Source organism: Amaranthus tricolor, chromosome 3, assembly GCF_026212465.1.
Source record: "Amaranthus tricolor cultivar Red isolate AtriRed21 chromosome 3, ASM2621246v1, whole genome shotgun sequence".
Classification (NCBI taxonomy): domain Eukaryota; kingdom Viridiplantae; phylum Streptophyta; class Magnoliopsida; order Caryophyllales; family Amaranthaceae; genus Amaranthus; species Amaranthus tricolor.
In genome coordinates this window covers 24,308,961-24,326,506 of record NC_080049.1, presented here as the reverse complement: position 1 = coordinate 24,326,506, position 17,546 = coordinate 24,308,961, and the positions used below count along the sequence as shown (strand labels likewise).

General features: G+C 29.7%; 2 protein-coding genes across 7 annotated transcripts; both read right to left on the bottom strand.

The window, feature by feature from the left end:
• Positions 1 to 5,482: 5,482 nt before the first annotated feature.
• On the bottom strand, positions 5,483 to 9,131 carry LOC130808915 (polygalacturonase At1g48100-like). 6 transcript variants are annotated; one of them, XM_057674476.1, is made up of 6 exons: positions 8,940 to 9,117; positions 7,884 to 7,996; positions 7,539 to 7,624; positions 7,032 to 7,439; positions 6,152 to 6,235; positions 5,483 to 5,717 (listed from the first exon to the last, which is right to left on the bottom strand). In XM_057674476.1, the coding sequence occupies exons 4-6, from the start codon at positions 7,242 to 7,244 to the stop codon at positions 5,694 to 5,696; spliced, it is 321 nt and encodes a 106-aa protein (XP_057530459.1). In that variant the 5' UTR covers positions 7,245 to 7,439; positions 7,539 to 7,624; positions 7,884 to 7,996; positions 8,940 to 9,117; the 3' UTR covers positions 5,483 to 5,693. The 6 variants fall into 6 exon arrangements, with proteins under 6 accessions (XP_057530459.1, XP_057530460.1, XP_057530457.1 ...); XM_057674477.1 differs by lacking the exon at positions 7,539 to 7,624 and having other exon boundaries at positions 7,032 to 7,374; positions 8,940 to 9,131; XM_057674474.1 differs by having other exon boundaries at positions 7,032 to 7,718.
• Positions 9,132 to 11,848: 2,717 nt separating this feature from the next.
• Positions 11,849 to 13,036, bottom strand: LOC130808164 (uncharacterized). The gene has a single exon (XM_057673623.1). It carries the CDS (start codon positions 12,613 to 12,615, stop codon positions 11,911 to 11,913), a length of 705 nt encoding a protein of 234 aa, XP_057529606.1. The 5' UTR covers positions 12,616 to 13,036; the 3' UTR covers positions 11,849 to 11,910.
• Between the last annotated feature and the right edge of the window lie 4,510 nt (positions 13,037 to 17,546).

Sequence of the window (17,546 nt, the reverse complement as noted above, 5' to 3'; positions counted from 1 at the left end):
TTAAATGAACTAAGTTTAGCTTATACTTATTGATTTAACTAAGTGGGTTATACAGGTTTTTTTTCAGGTTTAGAATTTTGACCTGAATCTAACCCATTTAATAAACAGATCAAGTCGGATCGACCCATTTAATTAATTGGGTCAAAAGTCTCAACTCAATTCCACTTATTTCGGGTTAGATTCAAATGGGATTAGCAGGTCGGATCAACTTTTGCCAGCCCTACCTTGAGTCGAGCAGTTCCCCAAACAAAAAATAATTTTTGAAACAACCCATTTAATCATACAATAAATGAATAAATTATAAATTGGTTCTATTGACTAATAGTGAAGTATTACATATAGTTGAGGTAATTAGTGACATTGATTGCTTCCTAAAAAGATTAGAATGATGATTTGCATTTTCTAATTAGTAATGGTGATCATGTGAAGCAATGTCACTTTTGGGACCCAAGGAGGAGAAAGACTATTTGTAGCTTTTTATGAAAATGGACATTAATTAGTAGTATAATAAATTAATAACCATACTTAGCGATGGTGCTTAAATAGCTAGCTTTATTTCTCTTTTGTAACCCACTAATAAAAATAAACTGGCAAGCATAGCTCAAATCAAGTGAAATCAAGTACCATATCACATACTTCATATTTTTGTGTAAAACACAATAAAACATGGAACACCACATACTAGTATTTTTAAACTTGTTTTTTTTTTTTTATTATATAGTATGCTGATTAAGAGATATAAGGGACTGAGGAATAAATGAGAGTTGAAGTAAAAATCTTAATTAGAAAATATAATATTTATTTTAACTGAGAAATAACACGATTTTTTTAACTGTTAAATTTTTAATTCAATATCAAAAAATTTCTATTGCATTTTGACTAAAATCATATATTTTATAGCAAAAAACAATTTGATTGTGAGTATGTCATTTGTCTTTTTTTCATTGGATAATAATATTAATGGAATTTAACTAATTTTCATTTTTTGAATTACCATATTTACACATTTGCATTTTTGGAAAATTTTGTACATTAATGCATGTAATAAATCACAATTATTCCAATTACATTGTTACATATAAATGTACAATTTAGAAAATTATACTGAGAAAAAGATAAAATACTAAAATTACACTGGTATAAAATTATACTGCAAAATAAATTACATTCATTCCAATTATAATGCAATTTATTAAATTACTAGAAGTACATAATTACTCTTTTTTCCAGCAATAGTTAAAAACTGAAATGACATAATATTCATTTAATTGATCATTAAAATTAGTATTACATTGTTAGACTACCATAATTAAAATTTTGATTTTAGGAAAAATGTCAAAAATATTGAATCAGATGACAATCAATCAGACTATTTTAGCAACCAAATATAGTGCAATAAAATCAATCAACTAAAAACATTTTTCTGATTTTCTGTAATGTAATTATTCCTTTATAAAAATAAAAATGCATAAACACTTTCATGGCAGAAATTACAATATAAATAGTCTCATATGGTCATTCCAATTATATGATCATACCATTTCTCTTCTCTGAACTTTTAGTATTTCTATGATAATCATGAGTTTAAATTACATTCAAGAAATTCAGAGTGATAGGGGAACATAGAAAATTAATGACTATTAATAAAAGTGTCAAGGACAAATAGCATACCATGTTGGTTTGTTCCTACCTAAGCCTGTTTTTAGTCATAGAAAATTAACATCGCCATTTCTAGAGTGACTAACAAGAAAGGACTAAGAATTATCATATGCATCAAGGATGGTAAAATATGTCATCGTACTGAGAATTTAGTATATAAAGAGGTATTACAAAACCTATAAACTCTTTATTAATAACCTATTTTAGGTTTCTTTATTAATTATAATATATGTTTGTAAATATTTATTATCCACCTTCATTTAATATTTTATTAGTCTAAAATTTTATTAAATATTAATGTATTTAAAAATTCGTGTATTACACAAGTTTTTATACTAGTTAGATGTAATTCGGCCGACGTTGAGAGAATTTTGGTATAGTCTTTAGGTTTCTATTATCACTATTTTTTGAATTAAGGTGAACTACTTTTTTTTTAGTTTTGGATTAATATTCAACAATTAATACGCAACAAGCTCTTTTTAAAGCACTATTGTATTATAAATATGAATTTCTGTTACTTGTTTGAAAAAATATAGTAAACATAAAGTCAAAATATTATCCACTAGTCTTTTTTGTCACACTTTTGGATAATAAAGTTTATATTATAATAAAAGCTTTATTTTGTTTTAGACTGCCCTTTGTGAAGTAATTGCACTCACCACTAATATACCATTGATTATAGTTTAATTAAAGATGTGGGGACGAAGAATGTTGAACTTATTTGGCTTTTCCTGGTAAGTGGGACCTCGATTTTGATATAATGTGGTAAGTGTACTCTTGAGCACTTAGCTAAAAGTCCACATTAAAGATAATAATTTCATATTTAGTATAGTACCTTAACGTTCCGTTTGGTTAGTGAAATTAAATGGTGGTAATATGAATGATTTATAGGATAAACTTTCATTAAAAATTCCATATCATTCCCATGGTAATGAAACTTTGATCACAAAAAAGTTTTTTTGTTTATAAATGTCCATTACCATCTAATATCACCTCTCTCGATGGTTAGATGGTAATGCATTGGAATGAATTTTATGAAGAAAATGAGATGATTGAAGTTGGACAAGTATGGCCATTAAAGTAGCCAAGAGAATTTTCAACGAAAATTACACTAGTTTTTCATTCCCATTAACACCATTTATTACTACCTACCAAACGGGCTATAAGTGTCAATCGTTATAAAAAAATAATTTGTAAAAACCATTTAAATTTTGAGGCTTATAAAAATTGTAGCTGTAACCATTAAAAATAATTAAAATAAAAAATGTAAATATTATAGGAAGATTATTGAATTTTGCTAGTTTGGAGGGATTGCATGTTTAACTTATATTTTACTTTTGACTTTATATAAGTTATATTTGAATTTTTAAAAATTTCATATATTTTTAGGACAATTTCTAATTTATTTTTAAACTTATATATTACTTATTGAAAAATTGTTATAATGGGTAAAAACAGTGTTAATTGATTTCTTGATTTGCATTGTGCAAATGAATGGCTCATGAGCGCTTAGTTTGAAAGTTCAATTGAAATGAATATTCACACGATGATTTTTCTGACACTCAAATCAAGAATATATTTAATATCGTTTTTATCGCTACTAATAATATTTTTAAAAAGGACATTAGGATCACCCATATAGGATGTCTAATTTGAAAACTAAGTAATAGTAATGTTTTATCTGTCAAATTGGGTACTTACACACTGATTTTTTAAATAATAGGAAACTTATTTTTTTTAAAAATAAATTCATAAAAAAAATTCAGAGTTATATAAAATAAAATAATAATTAAATTCTTATAATAATAATAATAAAAATAAACCATTAAGGCGTCAACCATTAAATTAAACCAAAACCTCCATACTATTAACAACCTTAATGTCCACAATATTGAGATTTTTATGGAAAATAGCAAGTTTCCTGAGAAATGTCTCTCAGACTGAATTCATTAATGCTTAATGTCTACTTTTACTCCATATTTTTTTTATGGACCAATTTAATTAAAAATAGTCAAAAAGTTTTTATTATGATGTTGTAACGACAAAATCCTAATACAAGGGATACCAAACTCTCACATTATCAACAATTGGACACTTTATTGGATAAATATATTGTTGATACTTCTTTACATGGGATGGGGCCGGCTGCTTTCCCGTGGGAATTTGGTGTCATGAACTCATGGTTTTGACAACTTATTAGTTAGTGTCTTAGTTTATATGAAAATTGAGCTTTAATAGGTTTATAACTGTGATTTAAATTAATTGTAAAATATTGGTATGTACCTTTATGTTATAGGTTTATTATTTTTATGATTTTGTTTTTTTTACTTTAATTATTTGATTATTATTATTTTGTCTTTTTATAGTTATTTATAAATAATTGTTATTGAGTAATATTTTTTACGTAAAAATTTATTCTCTTTTCTTCATCCATACAGAAATCCTCTAGTCTATTTCAATATTTAAAAAAGATTTTTCATGAAAAATAAATTATTACTAATTAGACAAATTTTTAATGAGACGATCTCATGGTAAAGCTATCTCTATTAGATTGAATCATGTACTTTTAGCGTACGATCTACATGAACCAAGCGAGTCAAACACAAGAAAGCTTAGCATAACATGATTTACTAATTTATAATGAATGTGGTAACACTCTAGTCCTATACTCCTATCAGACCGTCAGTGACTACCCATGAATGTTGTAAGTTGGCCCCATAGATCAGCATAAGTCTTTTCAGCTTACTTTACCTTTACTCATGCGCACCCGAAAAACTTCCTAGGAGGTCTTTTAACATCCCGACCCTATCGAACCGCTGTTAACTACCCATGAAGGTTGTAGACTGGCCCAACATATCAACCCAAGTTTTTTCAGCTCAATTTAACCTCACCCGTATGCATCTGAAAAAAATCTAAGATGCACCTTGTTGATATAACCGGTCTAACGATCTTTAAAGCTGAAATAGGGATATCACAAATTCATACTTAGGATAGAAATATGTAAGAAATTGTCTTCAAATATAATGAGTAATGTCTAAAAGAAAAATCAAAGATAAAAGAGAGTAAAATATTAGGAGTCTCCACTATTGCACATGAATATCAAGATGATATAGTTATTGATGAAATATGGGTCATAAACTGAATTAAACTATATATTTTCAATCTCATACATTCATGTTGTTGATTAAAATAACAAAGACTTCAACTTAAAGCTCATTAAACATAGTTTTGATAAAATAACTCACAAAAACCCTTTTCTATTATTTTTGTTTATTAGTTTTTATATTGTCTATAATTAGTTCTATTACTAGGTGATCCAATGTGTTTTTTTATTTATGTATAGAAATATATATATATATATATATATATATATATATATATATATATATATATATACACATATATATATACATATATATATATATATATATATATATATATATATATATATATATATCACTATAAAAAGTTGCATCCTCCTACGCTTAAAAATGCTATTTTCCACGTTTATGTGTGAGGCTAAAGTAATTCTTCACGCTTAAATAAGCGTGGGAAAATGCACATTCAGCTTAATTTATAAGCGTGGGAAATAAACTTCCAGCCACAGTTATAAGCGTGGTACATTATCCTCACTTATAAGCGTGGGTAAAAAACTATTTTTTCACACTTGTAAGCGAGGGTAATGTAAATGGTAACTATTTTTAAACTAATTATGGCGGGAAATTTTATACTCCTTTTTTATATTATTTTTTTCTATTATATTAATAAAAAAAATAATAATAATTAATTATTACATTAACAAAGTTAAAAAAAACATGGTAAATATAAAATGATGCATAAGTTTTCATCTCAAAACAATATATAATGTCTTCAATTATAACATTAAGTTTAAAAATTTTGCCAATCGTAAGAAACAAAATATCTAAAGATATTCAAAAAAATATCATTGTCATGATATTACAATACAAAACTAAAAACCAATGTAAAACGTCTCAAAATTGCTTTTGGATGCTTGTATTTGGCATTTGTAATTGTCATAGTCGTTCCTTGGTGACGACCTAAACACAGAGTAATAATTTAATTTTTTAGTTTCATTACAAAGTATATATATATATATATATAGATATATATATACATATATATATACATATATATATATACATATATATATACATATATATATATATATATACATATATATACATATATACATATATATATATATATATATATATATATATATATATATATGTATATATATATACATATATACATACATATATATATATACATACATATACATATATATACATATACATATATATATATATATACATATATATATATATATATACATATATATATATATATATACATATATATATATACATATATATATATATACATATATATATATATACATATATATATATATATATATATATATATATATATATATATACCTGCAACAATAAATATAAATGAAACTTACTTGTTTTTCCATCCTTTGTATTTTGACGCACAACAACTTATCTAACAATTGTACAGTAGCTCTTTTTTTGCTCTCATTCATTGCCTAAATTATAAAATAACGATTAAAGAATTATTAATGCATATAAATTAATAATAACAACGAAATGAGAAAAATGTCACATAATATACCTTGCGAGCTACAAAACAAAGTGTTATTTCCTTTTTGGTCTCTTCACGAATGTATTTTCTAACCGGGTCACAAGAAAACACACTAACGGAGCAACTAGCAACTAGCAACTAGTATTAACTGATTTGTGTTCATTTGTATTGTACTGCAGCAACCAAAGTATAGATGGTATTTGTTGTATGAATGTTCTTTGCAGCAACTAAACTAGCAACTAGTATTAACTAATTTGCTTGTTCATACTAAAGTATGGAGGGTATACTAAACTAGCAACTAAACAGCATTATAACAGCAACCCTCAATCATCTCTAGTGATCACAAAACGATCACACCAGAGCTCGAAACATACAACGACCATCTCTAGTTATATCTTCTAGATTGAATAATGCTCTAATGTACAACAAAGAACAAAAAATTGCATAACACAATGAGTTAATATTTTTCACATAATGTAACTTGATACTTCTTACAATCAATCAAATTATTTTCACATAATGTAACATATCTTTTCTAATCTATAAGCATTGCTCCAAAACTCTCGCATGCATCCTTAGATTAGAGTTTAGAAATAATACTTCTATTTTACTTATAGGTTCATGTTATCTTAGTTTTCTGTGCAGTTATGCTAGCTTTTCCTCGAATGTTTTGCATATTGTTGTATTTAGTAGCTAGATTCTAAACTAGTGACTGACTATTATCAAGTTCGAAATGTTACCTCAGTGTCATCACTACTACCATCAACCTTTGCTCCATAATCCAGCACACTGAAAATGCTGGAACCTTTTTGTGTTCGTGGTGATGGGATTTCCACTATTGGTGTTGGATTTGGTGGTGACGTAGCTTTAGGAGGTGACCCTTTTAAGTATGGAGCTTTCTGCATTGGCGGAGGTAATGGCGGTGTGTCAACTCTTGGACTCGGTGTTGGCATTGTTGGAAACGCGGTTTTTTGCTATGCTTTTGGTTTACTGCTGTGATGGTGATTGTGGTCATGGTATCCATGGCTTTTTCCTTTCTTCTTTAATAATGATGCTGAAAGAGGTCTGCTTTGTCTCCAATGGCTGCCTCGTTTAGCATTGCACATATCAAAATTTGTGGACCAAAGGAGTAGAGTAATGAGTAGTGACTGAAGCATAAATGTAGGAATATTAGCTTCTAAACTCCTCACAAATTCAACAGCAGCACATGAAAGAAATTTAACAGTACATATTTAACCAGAAACTACCTTGTTTCTTTTCCATGTCAAGTTAAAATTAGCATATCAGATGTCCCCAGCAAAACACAGCACAACAAATTGGTAGCTTCTGAGAGCTATTTACAACAGCAGCCAGAAAAAATAACATACATTGGCACCTTTAAAAAGAACCAGAGTTTGAACAACCTCCCAATGACATTGCTTACTTGACTAACAATAATTTTAAGAAGAAAACAATGACACACTGTTAAGTTTTCAAAGGTAGAAAGAAAAGATGCTACAAACTAAAAAATTACTTAAATCAGCAATATGTTTTCTTGCCAAAAACCCCAAATCAATTATCTGAACACTTATTTCAAGAAATTCAAACATTACCTAAACAGTAGCAACTAGCAGCAGCATGGGACTTCAACATTCAACAGCAACATCAGCAGCCCCTCGTTAAGAATCTATATTTACATCTATGCTCACATTCTACAATCAATCATCTAAACAAGGAAGAATAATTATTATATTAACCATGTGAAATCTTGAACTTTTCCCCAAGAAACCATACAATTTAGTAATGCCTTCCTAGAATATAAGCAATTATTGATGTGTGTTTTTCCTTTTCTAAGTTGAGACTACATGTTTTAACATTTATGAACATAAGAAAACCACAATACTTGACAGTTGACACTAAAGAAAAAACAACTTTATCGAGGTATTACAAACATACTAGGATATTGATGATTTTATTGCAACAAAAGGATACTTGAAGTATTGAAAATCAGAATTATTGATCAACAGACATTATTGATTATATAGTTGCTTCTCAATCTCCCACTCTTGCAGTTTAAACTAGGACATGAAACCCATATCTCATCCAATAAAGGCAATCAATAGAACTAAACAGAAACCCATACAAAAAAAAAAAAAAAAACACAGATAACTGCATACTACTCATACAAAAAGAAAACCAGCAAACACCCAAACTAAAACCAGACCTACAACTGCAAACTCAAACTACCCTAGAAAAAGTAGCTCCACTCCCAAACTGAACTAGACAGCACCAAAAACGCACCACACCAGCAGCAACACACCCAAACTGAACAACCAAAACACAGATACAGGAGAAAAGGCAAATGCGCAACAAAAAGCCAAGCCAACAGCAGCTACAGACCAGCACCACACACATCAACCAACAGACCAAATCTCAACCCTGCACACACCACAACAACAGCCCAACAAACCAAACCAAAATGCAAAAGAAAGAAATAGAAATCAAAATTTTGAATTACAAAGAAACGTAAAAAATCAAAGTCAAAATCAAATAAACAATTCAAATTACAAAGAAACATCAAAATCAAATGACACATTTCGAATTACAGATTAAAAAACAGTATTGTTAAAAAAAATGGAAATAAAAAAAATGAAAACAATAAAAATTACCTGGAATTGGAAAGATTTTGGGTAGATATGTGAAAAAAACTGATGAAGAATTCTGGTAGAGAGGGTTTAAAATGGCGGAAATTAGGGTAGAAATGGCGAAAGTTAGGGCAAAAATGGTATGAGGTTTCGCAGGAAAAGAGAGGCGAGGAAGATGAAGTGATTTTTTGTGATTTCTGATCTGATTTTCAATTTGTGTTTCTTGATTAATAAGTTCTGTTCGGCCTAAATCAATAAACATTTAATTTTTTTATTTTAATTATGCTAATGCCTACGCTTATAAGCATGGGTAATTATACTTATAGACACGCTTAGAAGTGTGGGTAAATTATAACCTAAATTTCGTACACTTGTCTTCGCATTCATTTCCCCACACTAAATGAGGTTAATATTCTTGCACTTAATAAGCGTGGCTAAATGCAAAAATCTTACCTCAACTTATTTTTTTGTTGTGTGTGTGTGTGTGTGTATATATATATATATATATTACAAAAGTTAATATTAAGAAAGTATGCGATTAGACGATTAAAACAAGATCTAACTTGACTATATTTTTTCTTAGACATCTTTTGCAATATATAAATTAAGCTTGAACAATAAATAGTATCAATAATTATAATATAGCAAGTACTTCAGAAGGAGGAAGAATGCCTAAACGCAAGCAAAGTAAAGTTGAGTAGAAATATTTGGGAGTGTTCATAACTGCGTACCCGGAATTTCGGGTACCTGATTAGTCGGGTATTTATTTAAACGGCTCGTGTCCTGGCCCAATTTATCCGGGTACCCGGATAACGGAACACCGAGTACCCGATTTTATTTTTAACGAAGTTTTAGTTGTTGGTAGTACTTGTGAGTTATGATACTCCCTCCGTTCCTATTTGTTCTTCCTATTTGGGTATTTTACAAAGATTAAGAAAAAGAGAATCTTTGGTGGTAGTGGGTATTATTTTAATTATATAATAGTGGGAAGTAATGATTGTATTGGAAGTATGAGGTTGTAGTGGGTATTATTTTAATTAAATAGTAGTGTGAAGTAATAATTGTATTGGAAGTATGAGAGAGAAAATAATTATAAATAAAAAAAATGGGTACATTAAAAGAAAAGGGGGATTTTAAGGGGTAAAAGTGAGATAAAAACTTTCTAAAAATAGAAAGTATTCTAAAGTGGAAGAACTTTTGAAACTACCCGTTATAGTAATGTGGAAGATCAAAAAGGAACGGAGGGAGTAATTCTTTCTTGATACTTGATATTAGTTTAGTTTACTTAATTAGTCAGACAGTCTAACAGTTTTTCAAAAAAAAAAACCTCTAATATAGCGAGTCGGCGGGTATCCGTTTTAATTTATATTATGGCTCATGACCCGATCCAATTGAGGCGGGTGGGGTACCGAATCTGTAACATATTATTATTGATAATTGACCCGCTATTTAAGCTACAGGTTAGCGGGTTGGGTCAAGCAAGTCGGGTTATTTTGAACATTCATATAAATATTAACCTATGTGATCAAAAATTAGAAAGTACTCCTAGATGTTATAATGGATGATTTTGGTATGGATGACAACTGCATCTTGTTAACTAATAGAGGGGAAAGCAGGGAACTGGGAAGTATAGATGTCTATAAAATAGGCTTTATTATGACTAAATTCACCATACAATTTGCTTTCATTTTTGACTCCAAAAGACAAAGGATCTAATTCTTTTGCAATACTGCTTGACAACTGGTTTTTTATTTTTAAATAAACATTTGATCTCACTCACAGTCATACATAAAGAAACCTGGAAATCATGCTTTCATATTCTTAATCACTCACTTTAATTGTTAATTGTTAAAGATTTTTATAAACTATGAACATACTCAAAGGGACAACAAATAAGTCTTGAAGTTGCAAGAGTTCAAATTTCAAACATTAAATGAATACTTTAATTTATCGAAGTATATTATAAAGTAATTAAATAACATATCCATTTGAAAATCAAGTCTTATTTCGGTTGGAGCTATATAAAGTTTATGCCTTTGACTTTCATCTAATTTTCAACTTTTCCGTCCTATCCTATAATAAAAAAACCATATCAATTTGAAATTATTGATGATAGGATGTTTCATTTGGTGAAAATATATTGAGTATTAAGTAACATTTGCCATAAATTAATTATTGATGAAAAACACAGAATAATATTTTACTTTAATTTATTTCGTTTGTTGAAAAACTATAAATATAAAAGAGGGTGAAAATAGAAATATTGGGATAATAAATTGAAATAATGGAAGAAAAGTCATTTTGTTTCAATTTTAAAGAAAAATATCTATAAAGAAATATAAAAATCCTTTAAATTCTAAAATTAATTTTAAAATTTATAATCAAACAAATAAGAATAAAAATGAATAAACAATACTCTCAAAAAAGCTGCTCATAGTTGATAGTAACACTTTTCCAAACATTGGTTCTAAGTTATCACCTATTCTTTTCTCTTCATCTACCCGTAATAAAATAAAATATTGTTGCAAAATCAAACATCCTCTATATGACATCCTACAATTTTTGTTTCCATTAACCAAAATAATAATTTTCATAGTTAATAAAAATCTCTTAACAATACTAATTATCAAATCCAATTCCGATGGGGTAGTTCACTATAAATGAGCAATTAGCTCATAAAATCCACCAATTAACCATAATAAGCAGATTAATAAAAATACTGAAATTATAAGACTACCAAAAAGATTATCAAAAGTAACAGAAGAGGACAATCTCTTGGATCAAAGTAGGAGCACTGTACATATCCTTAATAGTACATTAGTACTGCCATCATCATATAATGACAAACAAATACCAGCACATTTTAACTGAAAATCTTCCCCCTAAATATGGATAATCAGCAAAGAATTCAAAGTATAAAATCATCGTGATTCTTTTTTTTTTTTTCATTTTTTAATTTGGGGAAAATCACTTTATGCTTTGTTTACTCTCTATTCTAGGCTTGTCCATGGAGAACGACAGAAAGCCGCTCTTTACGATGAAATTTCACCTGCTTCGCTATAAACGCTTCAATCGCTCTGTTAAACTCTTCATCGTTCATTCCATCTTCCGCCATTGATGAATCTTTGTCTTCAACCATGGTTTTACGAAAAGTTTCTGTATCCGATCGCCGGAGCTTCCCCTTTTTGTCATCTTCCATTGTACATTTTCTCCTTATTTTCTCTGATTGAGTGCGTCTGTAACTCGTTTTTACCTCCATTGTTGAATCTTCTGGAAAAAAAATTTCATCAACAACTTCTATCTTATTAGGAACCGTCAGGTTTTCTTCGCTAATAATCTCTTTATCCTGAAACACAATCTCTTCCTTGAGTAAAGCAGTAAATTCTTCAAGATTTTCAGATCGAAAATCGTCAATCAGTTCTGCGACAACATTATCTATCGCCGACGACGATTCAGAAGAAAATGAACCCGATTTTGCTAAAAGAGTAACAATAATAGCGTTTCCGAGGAGAAAAATTGAGATTGGACATAAAATAAGTGATAAAAGTTTTCGAAAATATTCACCGGAAATTTTGACTGCAAAAGGAAGATGAGTTAATAGCCATGAAAGAAAACAAACTAAAATACAAAGCTCAACAAATCGCAGGTACTTCGCTAAACTCTGAAGTCGTCGCCATAAATTCACAGATAAAAACTCCATGGACGATTATAATCAAAACACACAAAACAAAAAATATGGAGAAAATTTAGCAGAAGTTTGGGAGGGAACTCAAAAATTGAAAATATGAAAGATGCGATTGAAAAAATGTGGAAAAACGAGGGAAATTGGAGAGTAAAATGGTGAAAAAAGTGGCGTGTTTACAAATTTGGGCAATTGAACAGAGAATTGAAATGGAAAAAATGGAGGAAGGAAAGGAGTGAGAGTGAGAGTAAGCAATTACTTCTCTCACGCTTTGAGACAAAACTTGAACCCTTAAATTAGACAGCCATTCTCACCTTTTATAGAGGACTCCTTTTCAAATTTTATTATTGTTAGGGGTCTGGGGGAAGGTGGGGTTAATTAGGAAGGGGAATACTATCAGCATATTCTTGTTTACTTTTTGAAATGGTTTTGTGAAGTTGTGCATTTTGTGTTTCTATGTAGACTAGATGGAACTTAGGGATTCAGTAATTGACTCATTTTCCTTTCATCATTAGTAAAACTAACCCTGGCCGCATGCCTTACGATGTGTTTTAAAGATTATTCATTTTGTTTTCATTTCATATATTATTTTATTAAATAATAAAATTAAAGAAAAATTACCTAAAGTAATCCAATTTTTTCATGAATTTTCTAAAATAATCACATTTATTGATTAATTATGAATAATTCCAACTTTAAAGGGTATTTTCCTAGAGTAAATCCGGCAATCTGATAACTTGCTATAGCAGGTTTTTTTTTATAAAAAGATAAATTAAAATAAATATCGAAAAATATTTAGTGAGTATTTCAAGACGGAGAAAGTATAAAAATGTTAAACTGAAGTTAGTGGAAAATATATGTGAAACTATAAACATTCTTAAAATATTAAAATTAGAATGAACAAGGTTAATTTTGTACGAAATGAGAACAACAAATGATACAACCCAAAATTCAAATGGAAATAATTTTAAGATATGGAGAAAGTAGCTTTGTTTCTTGGCCAACATTTTGGCTTTTTTAGTTAGTAAAATAAAATTGTGATTGCTTTAAAGTCACCTATATTCATATAAGACTTTTTTCTTTGGTTTTTACTTTTTAGTTTTTATCTTACTTTTTTTTTCTAATAAATTACCAATAATCAACAAATAATTTTTTAAAAATCCAACCATATTCCCAAAATGATGAACTTAAAAATTAGATATCTGATATTCAATCCGAATTAGACCGGATATCCAGTTTCTAAATATTTAGTTTTTTCGAACTTGAATTGAATAAAGAATTTCAGTACTATCCCAAAAATGGAAATCTAATTTCTAGCTAGAATCGAATCTGTTTGGTATTCGATTTTGAACACCCCTAGTAGCGGTGGCAAACCATTATTCCTGCAAGCTGCAACATACCATAATAATATTATAGAGTAGTATTTAGGGACCCACATGATCACTAAAGCCACTTGACCGAGCAAGGATAGCTCGACCAAGTCAAGCGAGCATATGACGGACATGTAGATACTTTAAAAATGGAACAATAAGAAGAAATTAGGCTTTACTCGATCGAGCAAAGGTTACTCGATCGGATCGAGCGTATGTCCCGTGACCTTGGAAAAAATGTTACTGACATTTTAAAACATTATGACCACATATGTTCGATCGAACATACTTGCTCGACCGGGCGGTAAAACATCAAAACCTTATTCTTTACCGACCTTTGTCTCCATTTTCAATGTCTTGCATTACATGATCAAGAAGGCCTTAATCGATCTATTGTTGGTCAAGTAGACTTCTGTGTAGGCCTAGAGGGTGCTCAATTTGGCTAGGCTTCATGTTTCGACTCTTTAAAGTTTTGTTACGTCGAGTCTTCGAGGTTAAATGAGAATTTACGTGCCAAAGTAGCTCAGTTTTGTGCTCGGTTGCAACAATAATACTTGAAATGCACCAAAATTATCAATTAAAGCACTAAATCACCTTAAAACGCCAACAAACTATGCATAAAGGCATATAAATTCTTTCTAATCAAGCTTAATTGAGGGAGAACAATATGAATTAAAGACATCTAACAAACTCCCCCAAGCAAAGCCCTTGCTTGGCCTCAAGCAAGAATATTGGGTGAAGCATTTGATAACAAGGTGAAAATCCACAACAACGTAAAATGAACAAACTAGATCATAAAAAGACATGAATGCACATGCCACTAATATCAAGTATGTATGAGAAGTTGGCAAGCCACAACGTTCAGTTCCAAGACTTAAAGTTGTGGGTTGACTCCCCAAATCATGTTGAACATTTAGAGTATATAGACCTAGATTTATATGTATTACATACTAAGTATAGTAGTTGGACTAATATATAGACAATATATTACAAGTCCAAAATATGCCTTAAAAATAAAATTGCAAAAAGGAGACGGAACAAAACGACGAGTCGTCGCTTAGTATCTGCCTGTGCAAATTTGGGACATAACCCAAAGTTGAGTTGGCTTTGGGATGAAAGCTGAGTTGGCTTTTCTAGTGTGGCGACTCGTCGCCTGCTACTGTCTGTTATCTTCGCGGTTTTATTCGTGTATTTTGTTAGTGTTGCTTGAGTTCAATCATCATTAATAGCTATTAACTTCTGATTAGAAGTTATTTCTGATGAAACATTCACTATGTTTCATTGATAAGCATTGGTGAATCATCTCTTTGGTTCATATGCTTTGTTTGATGAAACATACCTGTTTCGTAGGGAGACATTGCTTGATACTCCTCTCTATAAATAGAGGGAGTATGCTAAGGGACATTCCATCCCCATTCTCTTATCATTCTCTGAATTTCTCTCATTAAAAATATCTCTTATTCTTGTTCTTCTTTACATAAGATTATATTGAGAGAGTAATCAACTCTCAATATCATCAAAATCATTAATCCATCGCAATACTTGTCTTTACTACAATCTCCTTTGAGCTAGGAAATTGTTGTGTAGATTGTATATCATTGTGAATTTCATCATCATTCCAAGCACCTTTGTGAGAGAAATATCACAATAGAAAAGTGTGTGAACGCCTTTTACGAATATCAAGTTTTCGAGTGACTACTTCCATTGTCACAACCATATCTTCATTGGTACTTTGGTGATTCAAAAAGGGTTCAAGGCCATAAACAAAGAGATTATATAAGAATAGTGTAGATTTCCATCTTATAACATATTATGATACATCATTATTGTAATACATCACGGTCAAAGCGAGTGGTCAAGCCGAGACTTTACTTAGGACTGCCAATATTGCCAGTCACAATGGGTACTCATGGATCTCACTTAATTAGATTTGTGGCCAAGAATGTATTACAACCACGCTCATGTGTTTAAAATTTGTGCTCAATTACAATTTACAAGCCATAAGTTAACCTATTGAAACACAATTCAAAGGAGAGGTCTATTGGCTATTGCAATTTGCAAAAGGGAAGCATTATAGCCCCAGCTGTATGTAATCCATCAGTTAGTCTTTTTCATCAAGGTTATTGCTTTTTCTAGTTATGGTGGGTTTTGGAATTACTCTATGCTGATTTTTAGCTTGGAATCTTATGCGAAAATCTGGACACAAGACAAGACCAATGGCTAGCTGCGGTTGTACCCCAGATGCCTTAATTAAAGACAAAATAATATGTATTCCTAACTTAACTCTTCATTTTGTTCTCTCCTTTGAATTGGATTTGTTGGGTTTTACTGTGCCTTGTATGTCCTTTATGGACTTGTTATGATTTGGAATAACACTAGGAACTATTTGTGATAATAGTGGGTACATATGAATTTTTGTTGTGATGTGTTAGTAAGTGAATATTTTACGTTTCTTAATCTCTCTTAACATATTTAAACCACTAATCTCTTATCTTTCCAATTTTCCCAAACCACCATTATAAATTCATTGCAGCTTTAAGGAACTTCTGATTCATCAATAAAACATCTAAAATAGAAAGTAAACATAGCCCACATTGTGTAAACCATTTTAAATTGTCTCGTGTTGTTTGATTATTGATTATTTTGAAATATATTTCAAGATACATAATTTATGTTCTGATATGTATTTATCTGTATTTTTTTCCAATTCAATTAGGACCACTAATAATTGATCCTTGGCACATTTAAGTCATAGTTTCAACGGAATTAAATCTCAAATTGTTTTCATCCATAATACAAAAATTATCCAATAATTATTGATCTTTATTTTACAATTCAGATTTAAGATTAAATGATTAATTCATATTGATACCCAACTTGTTGATTATATTAATAGCGTGCATCGATATTTAGTTAGTTATATTGTTAGTATGTTACCACAGTACACTTAGTTTGTATATACAACATAGTAGAATGAATCTTGCTTTAGGCATATTGAATTATAATGTTATAAAAAAACATCCGTAAAGTTGGTTGGTCAGGTTTTGACTCAACTCGTCATAGATTTTTTTAGTTTTAATTACCATAAAATAGCTAAAAAAATTATGTAACTTTTCTCTTAAAACTTCAAATTAGCTAAAAAAAAATCAGTCGATTCGGGTTTGTTATGTGTGGATCTGTATGTTAGAAACATGCAAAAGGCCTCAAATAGCTTCTCTAAAACTTATATTTAGATTGCCTCTAGGTACTATTTGATCCTCTTAATCCATCAAGTATATTCATACATTGAACTCTTGGAAATAAAATTAAATATCATAAGAGTGAGCCCCTTTTTAAGTTTTAACTCCTGTAAATAATAAGAAGTACAATAGATGAATAAATGGTGTATGATTGTAGAAAGTTGGCAATTGGGTCGGTTGAGACCGACGATGATAAGCAAAGTGGAGAATCAATAAACTTAAATGAATGTGAAATGCTGTCCAGCTGATAAAAAGACTTCCCCTCCATTCCTTTTATGTCAAATCATACTTGAAGAGGAGCTACTTGATTTGTATCATAGTTTGGAATACCTTTTCTTTC